Source organism: Rhizophagus irregularis, chromosome 11 (assembly GCF_026210795.1).
Source record: "Rhizophagus irregularis chromosome 11, complete sequence".
NCBI classification, from domain to species: Eukaryota; Fungi; Glomeromycota; class Glomeromycetes; order Glomerales; family Glomeraceae; genus Rhizophagus; species Rhizophagus irregularis.
In genome coordinates, this window is record NC_089439.1 from 2,539,352 (window position 1) to 2,557,835 (window position 18,484).

The window sequence follows — 18,484 nt, forward strand, 5'->3', positions numbered from 1 at the left end:
ATCCTAATTTTAGGATCATTTGTTTCATTGTTATTCCATCGTGGTATTTTATAAATAAATGTGAACTAGTCTTGATTCTTAAAAATGTGCGATCATTTTATCGTGCAGGTCTTTAATGTATACCATTTTAGATGGTTTAGAATACCATGATATCATGGTCATGGGACAAATAACTGTGAGACAAATACTAGATTTCACGTTATATGAAAGAAAACTAGTCATTGCCTGTCGTGTTTGTCGTCTGACTGCTCACGTGGAACTTTATTTATTAAAAAATAATGAACTATTAGAAAGGAAATTTACAAAGATACAAAGACGGCTTCAGATGACTCTCTCACCACATACTGTAGTTAAAGGTTATATATATGTACTTTTTTTAACGCACAACAGCAGCACAACTATTTTTAACAATAAATTTAGAATATATGAATTATAATAATTTTTTTTCCATTAATTAAATGCGATATTAGATTTCTTAACATTTACGTAATTACATTTAATTATAATATATTTATTAAATTTTTTGAATAATATTAACGTAAACGAACTATTCATAAATTTCTTCAACAAAATGACACATTTCAAAAATATTATCTTTTCGATCCTTTGTTATTAAATTAAAAATCATTTGTAAATCTCTATCATCTGACACCTGTTAGGCACATGACTTAAATAAAATGAATCCAAAATTATGATAAAAAATTTATAATAATATATACAGTAACTAATTTGGTTAATTACTTCCGGAAAGACGGGTATCTTTTACTTTTTTTGGCAAATTGGCAATATTGACAAATTATTTTATTTTGATTTTTGGGCAACATTGACAAAATGATTATAAAATTCTGGTAAAAAAAATTACGGATTTCTTTTTTTCTTTTTTCCCTTACTTGGTTTTGTGTAACAACATGATCCTTTCGTACCAGTTTTGGGAAAAATGTTACGGAAGATTCGGAATTTCATTCAAATGATACGTTCAGATGATCGGATGAATCCAAAATAGTACAGATCCACATTGCGTATACATAATAAATATCCGTACCTTCATTCTTAGAAGAAAAAATTTTCCTTTATTATTATGGCTGCGAAACACTTAATTTCAGAATGTTTAGAAAAGATTTTTTCTAACCTTTTAGATAATAATAATCGTAATCATAAATCAACCAAAGATATACATTCCTTACATTCTTGCACATTAGTTTCAAGACATTGGTGTAGAATCTCAACACCATTCTTATATTCTTATCCATTTCATTATTTTTATCATCGTAATTCGAATAATTCGAACAAATCATCTTATTTTAAATTGATTCGTACATTATTAGGTTGTATTCCAAAATCTGAAATTGAACAAATTATATCAGTAACGGATTCTTCAAACATACAAAAATTATTATCCAATTCCTTTCGTTCTAATAAAAAATCTACATCATCTTTTGATATTTCAACAACATTTAATTATGTTAATTTCATACGTGGTTTAGTTGTTGATGATACATTACTTTCTGATACATTATTATTTTACTTTCGTGAAATATGGTTACCCCCTTATATTTCAAATATTAAGACACAAAATAAATTCTCAAAAATATCAATTTCAATAATAAATCACCTATTAAAATATATTCTAAAACATTGTAATAATTTAACAGTGTTAGATCTTCCATTTATAATAAGGAATAATGAAATTGGGTTTGATATGATTAAATCATTAATTTGTGAGGATTATATTGGAAAAAATAAATTGAGAAATTTAAAAGAATTATATGCAAATAGTGTAGTTAAAGATAACGAAAAAAAAGATCTTTATCTGGTTCTTTCGAATAATATTTGGAATTTAAATTTATTATATAATGAAGGATTCAAATCTGTTGATTCATTATGTCGATTCATTTCTTTACAAAAAAATTTGAAACATATTATATTATCGGAATACGTATGTGAATTTGAACGTGGATATCGTGATTATAATTCCGTTTTTAATTCATTATCTACACAATGTGAAAGTTTACAGATATTAGAATTTAAATATTTAACATTTAATGAAAATTCTTTAGGATCTTTATGTTTACTTAAAAATATTAAAGAATTAAAAATATATGAATGTAAAGGAATAGAGGATAATTTAATCTCTTGGGCAAAAAATCTATCAAAACTTGAAGTATTCGAATTTGTTAAATGTTATAATTCAATTGTTTCAGAAGAATTTTTAATTCAATTAATTGAAACATCCTCAAATACATTATTAAAATTAATTATAAGTTATAAAAGAAAAGGAAAACAACTCACACAATTATATAAACATATATCAATTTATTCAAATTCTTTAATATATTTAGACCTTCCCAAAATTTATCCGGATGAATTAATTAAAATATTTGAATCATGTATTAAATTAGTTTATATTTGTACAATTTTATCAGATGACGGAGATTGGGAAATGAGTTTTAGAAATTTAGGAAAATTTATTCCAAAAAATTTACAAAAAATTATATTTAAAGAGATTAACGCTTATATTTTAAGTGGCAAGGCATTAAAATGTTTCTTTGAAGATTGCAGAAATAATAATGGAAATTTAAAATATTTAGAAATAAAAGGAAAGTTTATTTTTGGTCAACATTATTTTGATATTGCTAAAGAATTTGATATAGAATTAAAAATTCAAACTTTCAAGTCACCATAGATAGATAGATAGAATATATAGATAGATATATATATTATAGAGTCATTTCATAGCTGGTTCGAGTTACAACAATAATAGACGCCACAAATTTCACGTCTGGTTCGATTTTTATAGAAAAGAAAAAATTAAAATTTTTTTTTGTTTATTTTAATACTATAAATAAAATCAATTTTGATACGTGCGTCAATACGGTAAAAACGTGTTTTAGAGGCCCAATTCTAACCTGGAAAGTTTAGGGTGGGAGAAATCTAATTTTGATAAAAATTTATCGGATCATAAAATATATGAACAGTGAACGGTTTTATTTATTAATCTCTTTATAGATTTAGATTTTTACTTGTCGTATTTAAACTTCAATCTTACAATGAGAATACTCAATTTTTTTTGCCTCATCTTTTAGCCAGAATCCTTTATTTGGGATAATTGTAAAAAAACTCACAATCAGGTGAGTCGCATTAGTTTTTATTATTAGTACAAACAAAGGACTTTTATGTATTAATGTGTAACATTTTAATGTACCACATTATGAATATTATGAAAAAAATCTCGGGTATTTTCGGACCGTTCGGAGTCGGATCATTCAACTCCGATTCATTCATTTCTTGGCAGAAATTATCCATCAAATCATATTATTAACAAACTTGCTTTATAGTTAAATACGTCACGTTCCACAAACATGTGGACGAATAACAAAAAAACCGGTGTCATTTATTATAAAAAGCAAAACTGTTTTATTTCTTGGCATAATTAATTAAAAAACAAGAAAATAAAGGTCTTTTTTTTTATTTACCAATGAATTATCTTCCTTGATAAAATTCTTTTTTTTTTTCCCAACGAAAATTTATAAATATTTAAATTCTTTTTACCACGTATATATTTCTTAATATACCGTGCTTATATGTATGCATAAAATACATGTTTCAATGAGTAATTTTGTAAGCAGCATTAAAGCCGCATAAAAAATTTGGAAAAGATCGCCGAACAAATACGAGTTTATAAAGAACATTTGTTCAACAAAAATAATTGACTCAAAAAAATAAACGTTTACATTATTTGTTAGCGAAAATCTTTTTTTTTTTTTGTTTTTTACTTGATTTAATTAATTAATTAACCATGGCAGCTTCAATTTTACTTTCAGAATGTCTGGAAAAAGTTTTTTTGTACCTTGTTGATGATGATGACACTTTTGCCACCATGTCGGCTAAATATTTATACCCTTGTACATTAGTATCAAGACATTGGTGTAGAATATCAACACCATTCTTATATACTTACCCATTTCATTATGTAATTTATTCTGATTCTCATATTTCAAAAATTTTTCAACTCATTCGTACTTTATTAAATTGTATTCCAAAATCTGAGATTGAATTAATTATAAATTCAAATTTTTCTCATATACATAAATTATTCTCCCGTTCTAATAAAAAACCTCCTTTATCAACTTATCCATCATCAACATTTAATTATATTACTTTTATTCGTGGTTTAATTTTTAATGAAACATTTACTGATTCTTTTAAATTATTTCATTATCGTAAAATATGGTTACCCCCTTATATACCAAAAAATAATACGACGCAACGTCGTTTTTCAAAAATTTCAATCCCAATAATGAATTATCTTGTAAAATCTTTATGTAAAAATTCTAATAATTTGCAAATATTAGAATTTCTATTTACAATACAAGACAATGAATTTTTTAATAGTACCATTGATTTATTAACGTTCAAGGATAGAAATGGTAGAAGTAAATTGAGCGATCTAAAAAAATTAAATTATATTAGTAAATATGAAGATCAAAAAGATCTTTACTCGGCTCTTTCAAATAATATTTGTAATTTAAGTTTACTTTGTAATGAAGGAATCAACTCCATTGAAAAAGCAAATTCAATATCTAGATTTATTTCTTTACAAAAGAATTTACGACAAGTTATTTTATCAGAACGTTACCATTATATACGAAATAGTTTGGATGATAATTATAATATCGTTCTTAATTCATTATCAACTCAATGTGAAAGTTTACAAAAATTATATTTTACAAATTTATCATTTGCTAAAATAAATGAAGAAGTTTTAAGATCTTTATGTTCTCTTAAAAATATTAGAGAATTAAAATTATATGAATGTAAAGAATTAAATGATAATTTAAATCCTTGGGCGGAAAGTTTAACAAAACTTGAGATTTTCGAATTAGTATTAGATGAATATACGAACTTTTCAAAAGAATTTTTAATTAAAATTATTCAATCTTCTTCAAATACTTTAACTAAATTAATTATAAATTATGGAAGAGTAAATAATCAAGATTGTCAATTATTTAATCAAATTTCAATTTATTCACGTTCTTTAATTCATTTAGAACTTCCTAAAATTTTTCCAAGTGAATTAATTTCAATAATTAAATCATGTGATCAATTACAATATCTTAGTATAATATTAACGGAATGTGATGAAGATTCTTTATGGGGAGATTATTTTAAAAATTTTGGTAAATTTATTCCAAAAAAATTACAAACAATTCAATTTAGAGTTATGAATAATTTGTTATTTAATAGTAATGATTTGAAACTTTTTTTTGAAGAATGTGTAAATAATGGTAGCGAATTAAAACTCTTGGAAATTTTTGGAAAGTTGGGCAGAACAGAAATTAGTCAAGCGTATTATGATGTTGCTAGAGAATTTGGTGTGCAATTAATCAAAAGAAAAAGCATGGATTTTTTTATGTAATTGTATATAATTATTCGCCCGTACATTTTTTTTTTGAGTCGATCGTTATACGAATTTTTAGACGAAGGATTGTAAATGCGCAGTTGTAAATAATCTTAAAAGCTTGGGTATTATTAATTTTACCGAATTTTACTATTAACTCGATAGAGTAGAGGTGGAAAAAGCGAAAAAAAGTGTAAAGATTTTTTAATAAATTACATTTATTTTTATTTTTTTTATAAAATTGTTGCGTTATATATTTACTGACTTTTAAACACAAAAAAATTCTCAGCATCACGTGTAAAGTCTTATCGAGACGTTGCTTAAAGTGAATTTTGCATTGAAGATAGAAAATTATTCTGTTTTATGGGAGGACTTCTATTTTATTGCAGTCGTTCGTTTCCTTACAGTCTGAACAAAGTTTTTGACGTTTCCTCCTAGTTCTCATGTTACTTAAATTAATTCTTTGAAGTTCTTTGTTCGTAATTATTTATGACGACATTGTAAAACGATTATATACAGTATTATTAAAAGCTTATTATTGCGGAAAGATCATAGAACGATCAAGAAAAAATCGATTTTTTAATATATGAATTTGAGAGTTAGAAAATTAATCCCGTAATTTATTGATCGACATTTTATATTATCTATTCACAATAATGATTGTGATGGCCGTAGAAGCATCAAGTCTTTATGCGAAAAGTAAATTAATTTTGCCCATTTTTTATATCAATTCAAAGAGTAATCGATTTACGGAAGCTCAACCGCTACGTTCTTACTTTGTCATGTATAAATGTGATTCAATTGAGAGCCGTTCGACGATCAGAATCCCGTTAAACTCGACGTTCACAATCCCGAAAAAAATCTCGAAACTACATTACGTTCATTATTATCACGACATTTACATACATTATTTAATTTTATATTATTACTTTTTAATACTTTGTAATAATTTTATTAATATTTAAAAAAATTAATATTTTTTGTTAATATTTAATAATTTTTTATAATATTTCGCAAAAAGAAAATGTTTTTATTTTAAAATAATGTTTTTTATTAATCTTTAATGGATAAATTTAAATCCAGCCCTGCTTAAATCTCGCTTTTATTCCAAAAAAGGATATTTTTTATGTGATCATTTAATTCTGGCCAGAATTAAATACGTCATACGTCATGTGACTTAACGGAAAAATAATTTTGTCAAATATAAAGTAAAAAATGACCATCTTTAGTGCTTTAAGTAAACTTACAGAGCAGGCAAAAATACACATACTGTACAATTTTTTAAAAAAGTTTGTATATTATTTTACCAATTTTGTTATAAAATGCGAAATTTAAGCATCATACAGGGGTGCGAGATACATATTTATTCTTTTATATTTAATAACAGATAATACAACACAAAAATTAAATATTTTTTAATACTTTTTCGCATATGCGCTCCCCTCCCTTTTTGGCAATTTTTAATAATTCGCCGATCTTTGCCAAATTTCCTAATTCTCAATTATTTTTTTGATTTTTTTTACATTTTTGGCGCAAACCTTTATGTACCTTTATGTACCTATTGTGACACTTTTAAAACCCATATCTGATATAGTATGCGTATTTTTGTCTTCTTTACAATTTTATTTAGTATATCAAAAGGCTTTATATGGGGATGCGATATTTCGTGGGTGAGATAAAAAACAAAACCTTTTTTTTATTATATTATTATATGTAAAATGCTTCGCAAAAATTAATTTTTATTTTAAAAATTAATATTTTTACAAGTATTATTATTGATGTATAATTCTTTTTTACAAATATTGAGAGTTTTATTGTAAAAATTAAATTAAGAATCAATCTGCACTTGACATTAAAAAGGATAATGAGTATCGGGATAATTAATGTCGGGAATAAAATGTGGTTTCGAGATTTTGAATTTTCGGGTCAGGAACCCGGGATTGTGAGCGTCGGGTTCGTGTTGTAACGGGCGTCGATAGCAAATCCGATTCAATTTAGCTTAAAACGTACTATAATCAATAAATACTACTGTACTTTTTGAGTTACAAGATAATTCAATCGATTGAATTGTATTTGCGTAAATAAACATTATCAAACGTGTTTCCGTTTTTGAATATTTAAAAACGAGAACAATAACCTTTTTTATAAAATTTAATAATTAAATCACTCTTACATCGTGATCAAACACGTGACTGTGTGACCCAGACAACATGTAACAGGATTTTTTCCGGGATATATGATATCTACGGGAAAAACACGGAACCAAACCGGAAATATAAAAACGATCTATTATAAATGTTACCTTTATAGATTTTTAAATTATTTTCTAAAAATATACTAAACATACTATAACTTTTGATTTCTATCAAAAAAGTTCTTCCATATCTCATTATTGATAATTGTAATTCGATTCATTCAATCTTTTATCAAATAAAATTTCATTTCATACCTTTATCTTGAATAAAAAAAAAACGCAGATCAATTTGACGAGGAAAAAAAATAAATAATGTATATGTCATATGACAAACTTACCTTAAAATTAACTATACCAAATTTGTGAATACGCCCAATGATCGACTGCAAAAATTAACATTTTACGGTTATAGCATTTTTATTTTGCAACGTTTCTCAAAACTGGCTTATGAACATTTAAATGATTTTTTTTTTCTCTCTCTCTTTCTATCATTTTCGATTTTAATTTTTTATAAAATAAATTAAAATAAAAAACTGGTTATGTTTGCATCATTTTTACTTTCAGAATGTTTAGAAAAGATTTTCTTAAACCTTCTTGATAAAAATTCATCCGGAGATGCTTACACTTACACGTCAACTAAAGATTTACATTCTTGTACGTTAGTATCAAGACATTGGTGTAGAACATCAACACCTTTCTTATATGCTTATCCATTTCATCATTTTCGTCATTTTGCTTATCCAAACATTTATTTTCATAATGAAACATATTTATCATATTTTAAATTAATTCGTACATTAATAAGTTGTATTCCTAAATCAGATATTGAACAAATTATATTATCAAATTCTTCAAGTAAATTATCTAATCTATTTGATTTTAATGAAGAAACTATTAATTTAACAACTTTTAATTATGTTAAATTTATTCGTGGATTAATTTTTGATAAAATATTATCAAATACTTATAAATTATTTCGTTATCAAAAGATTTGGTTTCCCCCTTATATTTCAAATAATAATATAACAGAAAATCAATTTTCAAAAATATCAATTCCTATTATTAATCATTTTTTAAAATTCTTATGTAAAAATTGTAATAATTTAACAACATTGGATTTTCCTTTTACTATACAAAATAATGAATTTTTTAATAGTATAATTGAATTATTAACTTTTAATGATTTTAATGGAAAAAATAAATTGCGTGATTTAAAAGAATTATATTATATAAATAATTATGTTGGTAGAAATGAAGAGGTTAGATCACCACCAAATGACCTTTATTTGGCTTTATCAAATTATAGTTGTAGATTGAATTTACTTTATAACGAACAAATTAATTCTATTGAAAAAGCAAATTCTTTATCAAGATTTATTTCATTACAAAAAATGTTACAACATATTATATTATCAGAAAATAAACGTGATTCAGTGGTATACGCTATTAATAGACTTTTTGGTGATGATAATATTGATAATAATTATAATATAGTTTTTAATTCATTATCAACACAAAGTGAAACTTTGAAAATATTGGAATTTAAGTATATACCTTTTAATAAAATAAATGAAAAGGCGTTGAATTCATTATGTTTACTTAAAAATATAAGAGTATTAAAATTATATAAGTGTAGAGAGATTTATGATAATTTAAATTCTTGGGCAAAAAATTTAACAAGGCTTGAAGTATTTGAATTTGTGGCGTATTATATTCCAACTATTTCTGAAGGTTTTTTGGTTCAATTAATTCAATCTTCTTCAAAAACTTTAACTAAATTAGTATTACATTATAAAAGAGAACATAATCAAGTATTTCAACAAATTCCATTTTATTCTCATTTATTAATTCATTTAGAACTTCCTAAAATTTTTCCTGATGAATTAATTCTTATATTTAAATCTTGTACTAAATTAATTTATTTTAGTACAATATTATCAGATCATGGATCATGGGAAAATATTTTTAGAAATTTAGGTAAATTTATACCAAAAAATTTAAGAAAAATTCAATTTAAAGAGATGGATTATTTAGTTTTTAGTAGTAATGAATTGAAATGTTTTTTTCAAGAGTGTATAAATAGTAATAGTAAATTAAAGTATTTAGAAATTATTGGAAAGTGTGATGACGTTAATCAAGAATATTTTAAAGTTGCTAGAGAATTTGGTATGGAGTTGATTAAAGAATGAGGTCTGGTATATTATTAATACTAGAACATATTTTTAAGGTGGATGATAGTAAAGCATTAATAATCAAATCAATTTTGAATTAAATACTTTTTATTTAATCTCTCATTTATTAGAATTATAAAACAAAACAATAAATATTAATATTAATTTCATGTAATGCATATATATTTAATATTTTACAATAAAGCATATCAGTACAACTGAATGTATATGTTAAATTACGCACGAAAAGAGCGATCCATTGAGAGGAAAAATAGCCAAATCGAATGACATTCTTACAAAAAATTTCCATGATATATTCGAAGTAATATACTGTATAATCGAGAAACTTTTTTTTTTTAATTGAAAAAAGACGCATAAACCAACAATTACATTTACAATAAAGCTATCAAGTGTAATATTAAAAAATGAAATTACAACCCAATAGTAAGCAACTCATTACCACGCAAACCGTCTCTTAACGCACCTACTACTACTTCCCACCAAGGAACAGGTAAAGTAGCATTATGCCCAGAATTCGTGTCGAAAGATTGTTCCTGCTACTACGATTTGAATTTAAATATCCAATAAGCTTGCGCTATCCCTTAACTGTCTAATTATTTTGAAACTTTTCACCTCGTATTCGTAAAAAGTTCGTGTCCTTTGCCTGGTTTCAAAGTCGCTGTTCCGTAATACTTCCTGGAATATCAAATAATAATGCATCTCTTGCTGTTTTCTTTCTGGAGAGTCCAATTATCGGAGATCATCTGACCGTATATTTACCAAGCTATAGGCAGGTCCAATGAGTATGGAAGAAAGTTCTAGAGGAGATTCCATTTATATTAAATTTGAAACCTGTTAATATGCATGCTTGAAAATGCTTACTATTTATTAGTTGCTAGTGTCATATAGCCTGAACGTTTTGAACCTAATTTTTTTAAATTAGTATTAAAAAGTTAATGGACATTAGAATTCTGCTTATTAACAAGAATCGAAAAGTAAGATATTTTTGTCAATCATGATTAATATTTTTATTAATGTTATTCAATACTAAATTTCACTTGATTAGTTATATCCCTATAAAGAATTTTATGCAAAAACTCCGCAAAAAATGGATCCATTCACGGAAAGTGTAAATAATTCGATAAATTCCGTGATATAACGTCAAAAGCGGATCGACTTTTTTTATGGGGCTTCCCACATTGGTAGGCGTCGAAAGATTGTTCCTGCTACTATCTGAATTTAAATACTCGATGAGCTTGCGCTGTCCCTTAACTGCCTAATTCATCGTATTCGTAAAAAGTTCGTGTCCTTTGTCTGGTTCCAAAGTCGCTGTTCCATAATACTTCTGGAATATCAAATAATAATGCATCTCTTGCTGTTTTCTTTCTGGAGAGTCCAATTATCGGAGATCATCTGACCGTATATTTACCAAGCTATAGGTCCAATGAGTATGGTGAAACCTGTTAATATTCATGCTTGAAAATGCTCACTATTTATTTGTTGCTAGTGTTATATATCCTGAACGTTTTGAACCTAATTTTTTTAAACTAGTATTAAAAAGTTAATGGACATTAGAATTCTGCTTATTAACAAGATCGAAAAGATATTTTTGTCAATCATGATTAATATTTTTATTAATGTAATTCAATACCAAATTTCGCTTGACTAGTTATATGATCGTATATCTTATTATTAATATATTCCATATTTTAATGTAAAGTTAAAATTCTACATCTCGTTTTTCTTCTAATTACATAATAGTTAAAAATTTACCAGTAGGAGATTGCCGACTTGAATTGTGATAAAAATTCTCTTTTCAATTTGGGTACACCATATAGTAAGCACGAAGGGACGAAGAGTATGTCAGGAATATTGTCCAAATTAATATTACTTTTGTAATTGTAATATAAGTAGAAATTGCGTTAATATAACACTCTCTACAATTTTAATAATGAAGAAAATTCCTGGATAAGTACGTAAAATTAATTGTTAAAACCATTTGTTTCACTAAGGCTATTAACATTCGCAATAAAGATTGAAATTAAGACTCACCACAATGCCGAGAGTGATCATAAAATAAATAATCTTACATGTATAATACTTCTCCACCGCTGTTTACTGGAGGGCAGTGTGCTCTCTATGACTATTACATCTATTGATCCATCGACACATTTGATACGACTGTTCTTTTGTAGCTATTATATATGTAAATGGGAATACTACTTTGACCATTTATTATTGAGACGCAGATTAGGGTAGGATAAGGTTAGGGTGAGTAGGATTTCAAAACTGTTGGTGAAGGTAAACGTCTGTTGGTGAGATAATTGTCGGTGAAATGATTGTCGGTGAAATAACCCGAAAGAAAAGAGTCGGTAGTATACGGTATATATATTTATATACACGGCTATGAAATGATTTAAATAGTATAATTGGCCGAAATATATAATTGAAACAATATGTACAATTGTAATATTTTTTTTTTCTTTTTTTTTTACGCTATAAAATGATTTCAATAGTATAATTGGCTGAAAGATATAATTGAAACAATACGGTACAATTGTGATATTTTTCTTTTTTTTTTTACAATAATGCATATTATAATAAAAAGTCAGGGGTTTAGTTTGCTTATTTTTTCCAAATATTTAATGGTAGGCGTTAATTTTGTGTACTAACCTTATTAAAAAAAACCTCTGCGTACACTTATTATATAATTATCTCCTGACATCTAAATATATATATGGGTCCTACCCAGGCCCTATAAAAACGAAATGAGTTAAGCTTGTTTTATATTTGTGCTTATGTGTAATAAATGTCTAAAAAAGCACCATTTGTTTTAATTTTTGGTTTTTTTATAAGACATAAATCAGACAAAATGGTGCTTTTTTAGACTTTTTTACACATGAGCACAAAATATAAAACATTTCATTTTTATAGGGAGAGTGAAAAATCTAATTAGAAATAGTAGTATTTATATTTGTTGGAGATGCAAAGAAATATTTTTTCTTTTTTTCCCTTTCGATCTTTTCTGTGTTTGTCAAAGAAAAAAATGTTTTTTGAAAAATAAAATAATTTATGAATTGATCGGATAATTCGGTTATATTATAATTTTAAATTAAAAATCAAATATATAGAGCATTGATTGTGGTCTTTCCGTTACTTATTAGTAATGGTTTAGTAGCGATTGGATTCATTTTGTTATTATTTATATCGTTTTCTTCAAGTCTCACTCCCCGACTCGCACGTAAGGTCGCACTAAATAAAATACAAAAAAAATTACCAAAATTTACCATTTTGTTTATTTCATACAATTTTTCCTGAATGGGTAAACCAATCCACCGCAATAAATCGTATTGAAACGGATTTCCCGATCATAAATACACATATGCATAGCAGTTTGTATTCTTGTGTATAGCATTCGTTTCTACATGAAGCAGCTTATCATAGTAAGATTGTAGTTATGTATATTATGTATATTATTATGTGAAAGGTCAATAGTATATTATCCTGAAAATTTCAATTTAATAAACTTATTGATCTAAAGTAATATATATACAACGAATAAAAAATTTTTATAAAATGATAAGTTGAATAATTCTAACAACCAGACTGTCAAAAGTTAAATTAATCATTCATTTTACTATAACAAACCAAATTATCCAATTTATTGTTGCTATTGAAATCAATGCCTTATAATGCGAGTATTAAGAAATGTAACCATATTTTAATTGATCTGGTGTTGTTACGAAATATAATCATTTTAATAAATGAAAATTAAAGAGAATAAATACCTCAATGATCGTAAATTTTAATACGTTATTTTTGTAATAAATGATCCAATTTTATTTCATATACGTAATTATTTAATTGTTCCGAAATTAGCATCGGTACTTCGTCTTATCCTTTGGACAATAACTACGCATATGTAAAATGTTTTGAATTTGTTTTTTCGGTGCTATGCAAGCGAGCACGGAAATTTCCGGTAAAACAAATAACGTTCTTAGAAACCATGCTTTTCAGTAGTACAACATTAAATAAGACATCATTCAAAATAATATCCGCTTTAATTTATTGTCTAATAAATCAAGTAAAGCAAATATCAAAGGAGGTACCTTTGAATCTTAGAAAATACAAATATATTTAAAATATTAAGACTGCGTAACATCCTAATATCGTCATGTAATATTCAAATGAATTTCTTTTTAAAAATTGAATGAATTGATCATCCGTCACTCAATTGTATAATAAAGATAAATAAATTTATTATTATTGTCGCACAAATAAAAAATTAAAAATTGTTCTGAATAGAAAGTTGTGAAAATACAAATTGAGATAGTCAGTTTATATAAAATCATTGAAAGCTTCTAATATAACTAGTTTTTAGTTTTTACATGATTTGTTGCTTTATTTAAATCCAATGGAAATTATTAAATTTCATAAAATCCATAAAAATTTTTGTTATTCCTCATTAATGTTCAAATGATTATGTGGTCGTCATAATTCCTCCTAATATATATTAAACAATTTTTTTTTCTTGTTCTTGTGATTAATTACAAATATCATAATAAATGCCAATTTTAAATTAAAAATGAAAATTCGATAAATACGCCAAAGCTTCGGTAAATAAATTTGTATTAAATATCACTACACTCGGACATGCTAATTTTTATTTGGATTAATGATGCAGGTGGTGTAATATTTAAAAGTACGGTTACCAAATCTTAAATTGTATCTAATTTTTTGCTATAAACAATATAATAATTATAGAAGCATGTTATCAAAAAATAATAAACAAAATTACAAGATGTTGTACGTTAAATCATTAATATTATCCTATAAGATCTATTCGTTAAAGCTTATAAAACCGTTCTCATAACGATGGGTCTCATGAAATTTGTGAGATATTTTGCCCAATAAAATATACGCTTTATTTTTTAACATTTCCATAATTATATATTTTGAGTAAATGTGTATATTTATTTAACTGCATTTCCATCTACAGTTTAATCATACTAGTAGATTTAAGTTTATCTATCTAACAATCATTATCTTAGTATATTATTATTAAAAAACCACCGAGATTAACCCACAGTCATATGATAATTTATATATCTCCATCTTATCAGAACTCTAAAAATTCAGAAATACAAAAAGGGTGTCAAGGAATGTTCAGGAAACTCAATCATGTTTTTATGTTACTTGAACACCGCATGAATCTTATTATACTATAAAAAATTTGTCAGTTGACCAATGATTAGCGTATCCAAGATACTAATAACGGTAATAAACTTGAATTCATTCCATTACTATCTTAAAAAAACTGGCGAATCAAAATTTACCACACATGTTTCACATACGCAAATAAATATGTAAGATAACAGAATCATAATTCTATCGTTCTATGCTTTATCCGTACCCGATATGGAGCTATTTTATCTGATATTTGTGAATTTACAGGAAAAACAAGATGTTTACTATTTATATTCATTAAAATACAGTAATTTACTTGCAAATATTGTTATGATCTTTTAAATAAATAGAACTAACAACGTTTCTTTATTTCAAATTAATTGGTCGATCATCTATAAAATGTAGTGGAATTTTATTGTGAAATCTAAAAAGGTAACAAAAAAGTAGTATGAGTCCTTATATGTTTAAATTTGTAAACAAGTTTTAATTTAAAATTTATTCCATATTATGAAATTTCTTTATCCGCGGAGATATTCTCACGATCCAGTAGATCAACAATTAACTTTACGTAACGAATAAAAAGATCTATAATAATAATAATAAATAGACTTCTTTTTTCAACGTTAATTTTTTTTTTAAAAAAAAAAATGTTACCAGAATGTTTACGCATAATATTTTTATTTCTCGTCGAAGAATCCCCTAGAAATATTTCTCCTTCCAATTACGAAGTTCCTGATAATACATGTAATAATGAAATTAAGAGAAATAAGAAAACCTATGCAAATATTCCATATATTATTACCAAAGACTTGAGATCTTGTACATTGGTATCAAGACATTGGTATGAAATTTCAACACCAATATTATATGCATATCCATTTCACAATTTTCATAATATACGATATTGTAACACAAGATATAATCAAAAAGAACACGACGAAGCGTTTAAACCGTATTATAAACTTATTCGCACCTTAATGAGTTGCATTCCTGAAGAAATTCTTAAGCAACATCTTCCTACGTACAAATTTAATAATGAGCTTAAATATGATTTTTGTAAAAGGGCTAATCCAACATGTAATTATTTTAGTTTAATTCGTGGGCTATATTTTACCGAAGAATTATTCAATTTAAGCTCTTGGGATCATTACAAAGATGATTGGTTACCATCGTATTTTCCAAAACATGTATCAGGTTTGGGTCTTCCTTTGAATGCACTAATAGAAGAATCATTTGTTTTGCTCGTAATGAAAGAATTCGTTAAATTCTTTTGTGAGAATTGTCATGACAGTTCATCAATACTTGAGTTGCATGAATTATTACAACGTGATATATATTACACGGCGATCGAATCATTACCACCAAAGAAACTTAGTGGACTTAAGGAGTTATATGGTGAAGATATTTTACAATATGTGATAGAATGTCCTACAAGACCGAGATCGGGTATAATTTATCTTTATAAGAATCTCTTGCCAATAACCAACCTAACCTTATTCGGTAATAAGGCAATTAATTCTAAACGCCAGGCAAATTATTTATCACATTTCATTTCTTCCCAAAACAAATTACAACATATCATATTATCGGAGGGGGAATTATCAATGTTAAATAATCAGAGAAAAGTCATCTCAGAAAGATATTATAATATCGTTTTACCTTCATTGGCTGTTCATAAAGAATGGTTGGTTAAGTTAGAATTCAGAAATATACATTTTGGTGAAGTTTTGGATCAAGGTACTGTCAATTCATTGGCATCAATCGAAAATATTAAAGAATTAAAATTAATTAAGTGTAACATTCTTGAGGGTGATTTGATTCAATGGGCTAGAAGTATAAATAAACTTGAAATATTTGAATTTGAAGCATTAGATTATCCTACACTTTATATTCCTGAGAAATTTTTAGAAATTCTTTTCCAAAATTCTTCTCAAACTTTAGTAAAGTTGTTACTTAATTATAAAAGAAATTATAACCAAGATTCCAACATTTTAAGAAAAATTTCACAATACTTGCATAATCTAACCTACTTATACCTTCCGACATTAAGTTCAAGGGAATTATTACCCGTATTTGTAAAATGTCAAAAGTTAATATATATTAGCTTTGGGTTAACATATAATACCTATAATTTGAAAGAATTAGGTGAATATGTCCCAAAATTTCTTCAATTTATTCAATTTAGAGATTTTAGAGATATGAATGATATTTTACCAAATGATGCTTTAAAATTTTTTCTACAAAAATCTGTTGAAAACGGAAGGTTAAAATATTTAGAAATCAAAGGAAATGGTAACTTACCACAGGAGTACTTCAGATTTACTAAAGAAATTGGCATACAATTAATTTACGAAGCGTAATAGAAAAATTCTGATTCAATTACGGCTTTAAGTAGTACAGTATTAAGTTTTCTTGTATTCTCTGTCTAGCGTAAGATGTAATTATATGTAATATATTTCGTTTAAAATATGTAACCAATTAAAATATAACATTGGATCACATGATTTCTATTATATGTGTAACGTAAGATTTTTGGCTATCCCCTAAAAAATTACGAAAAAAATTTTACCGCCTTAAGTTATTTATTAAAATAAGGTTTTATAAGTTTCTTTCACTCATTGTCACTCTGTACATGATTGGGTACACTAAGATAATGTAGTATTTATTAAGAGCGCGAAGAAAGTCAATTACAAAAATTATAATTAGCTTTGTTTCAAACATTGTAATAAATAAGAGCATTAAGTTCACAATGTAATTGTATGATATATACTGTATATACGAACAAATTTCTAAGAAATCTCGTATTTTCTCATCATTTATATTAATGGTACCGCAAGGGCTTCCTAAGCGATACTGTGCTCCACTCATAAAAATTACGCATAGCATCGATCCTATCGCAGGACAGCACGAAATTTGGTACCCACAAGATTGAAAACAAGTGTCTTCGGTCCGTGATATACGAGACTTATTTTTATGTTTTTTTTTAAAATAAAAGATTTATTATATATTATTACTCATTATCACGTTTATTTATCATTAATATTAGTGAGTTAAATACAAAATATTACGTAAAATTTAAGACCATTTCTTTTAAGAAAATCAATGCTTCTTTCATTGAAGTTTTTTGTGGTCAATTATTAAGCCAACATCACTAAAACATGCTCACTTGCTACTGAAGTCGCTTGACCGCAAGATATTTTCTCACCAATTGGACGAGAATCGGAAACTGTCTTTGATTTACACACCACCATTTGGAGAGGATCATGCCATTGCCAAATTTCTTGTGGTGATGTGAAAATTAATAGTCCCTTTGCCCCTTTGCACATGTAATAAGTATTTCTGCTGGCAATAAACCTTTACCCACAACCAGTTGAAAGGTGTGCAGTGCATGAAAAACGTGAAATCCAAGGAATTCGATTGATACAGATACATTTTTTAATATTAGAGCCATTATTGTTGTTGACTTTCCAATCAAATAATTTTTCCAGCATTACTTGCAGTATCAGGATATAACTTGTAACAAGTGCAATTTCT

The 18,484-nt window shown here is 26.0% G+C and overlaps 5 protein-coding genes across 5 annotated transcripts; 4 read left to right on the forward strand and 1 right to left on the reverse strand.

The window, feature by feature from the left end:
* Positions 1-1,881: 1,881 nt before the first annotated feature.
* Positions 1,882-2,876, forward strand: OCT59_003045 (uncharacterized protein; the record flags this gene model as incomplete). Its single annotated transcript, XM_066145361.1, has 2 exons — positions 1,882-1,936; positions 2,058-2,876. The coding sequence occupies 2 exons, from the start codon at positions 1,882-1,884 to the stop codon at positions 2,681-2,683; spliced, it is 681 nt and encodes a 226-aa protein (XP_065996090.1). The 3' UTR covers positions 2,684-2,876.
* Positions 2,877-3,796: 920 nt separating this feature from the next.
* OCT59_003046 (uncharacterized protein) lies at positions 3,797-5,416 on the forward strand (the record flags this gene model as incomplete). Its single annotated transcript, XM_025331762.2, has 1 exon — positions 3,797-5,416. The coding sequence occupies one exon, from the start codon at positions 3,797-3,799 to the stop codon at positions 5,414-5,416; it is 1,620 nt and encodes a 539-aa protein (XP_025182907.1).
* A 2,715-nt stretch (positions 5,417-8,131) lies between these two features.
* Positions 8,132-9,781, forward strand: OCT59_003047 (uncharacterized protein; the record flags this gene model as incomplete). The annotated part of the gene is made up of 1 exon (XM_025315395.2): positions 8,132-9,781. One exon carries the CDS (start codon positions 8,132-8,134, stop codon positions 9,779-9,781), a length of 1,650 nt encoding a protein of 549 aa, XP_025182908.2.
* Positions 9,782-9,896: 115 nt separating this feature from the next.
* OCT59_003048 (uncharacterized protein) lies at positions 9,897-10,597 on the reverse strand (the record flags this gene model as incomplete). The annotated part of the gene is made up of 4 exons (XM_066145362.1): positions 9,897-10,093; positions 10,248-10,320; positions 10,397-10,459; positions 10,544-10,597. The coding sequence occupies 4 exons, from the start codon at positions 10,595-10,597 to the stop codon at positions 9,897-9,899; spliced, it is 387 nt and encodes a 128-aa protein (XP_065996091.1).
* A 5,000-nt stretch (positions 10,598-15,597) lies between these two features.
* On the forward strand, positions 15,598-17,310 carry OCT59_003049 (uncharacterized protein; the record flags this gene model as incomplete). Its single annotated transcript, XM_025329664.2, has 1 exon — positions 15,598-17,310. The coding sequence occupies one exon, from the start codon at positions 15,598-15,600 to the stop codon at positions 17,308-17,310; it is 1,713 nt and encodes a 570-aa protein (XP_025182909.1).
* Positions 17,311-18,484: the final 1,174 nt, after the last annotated feature.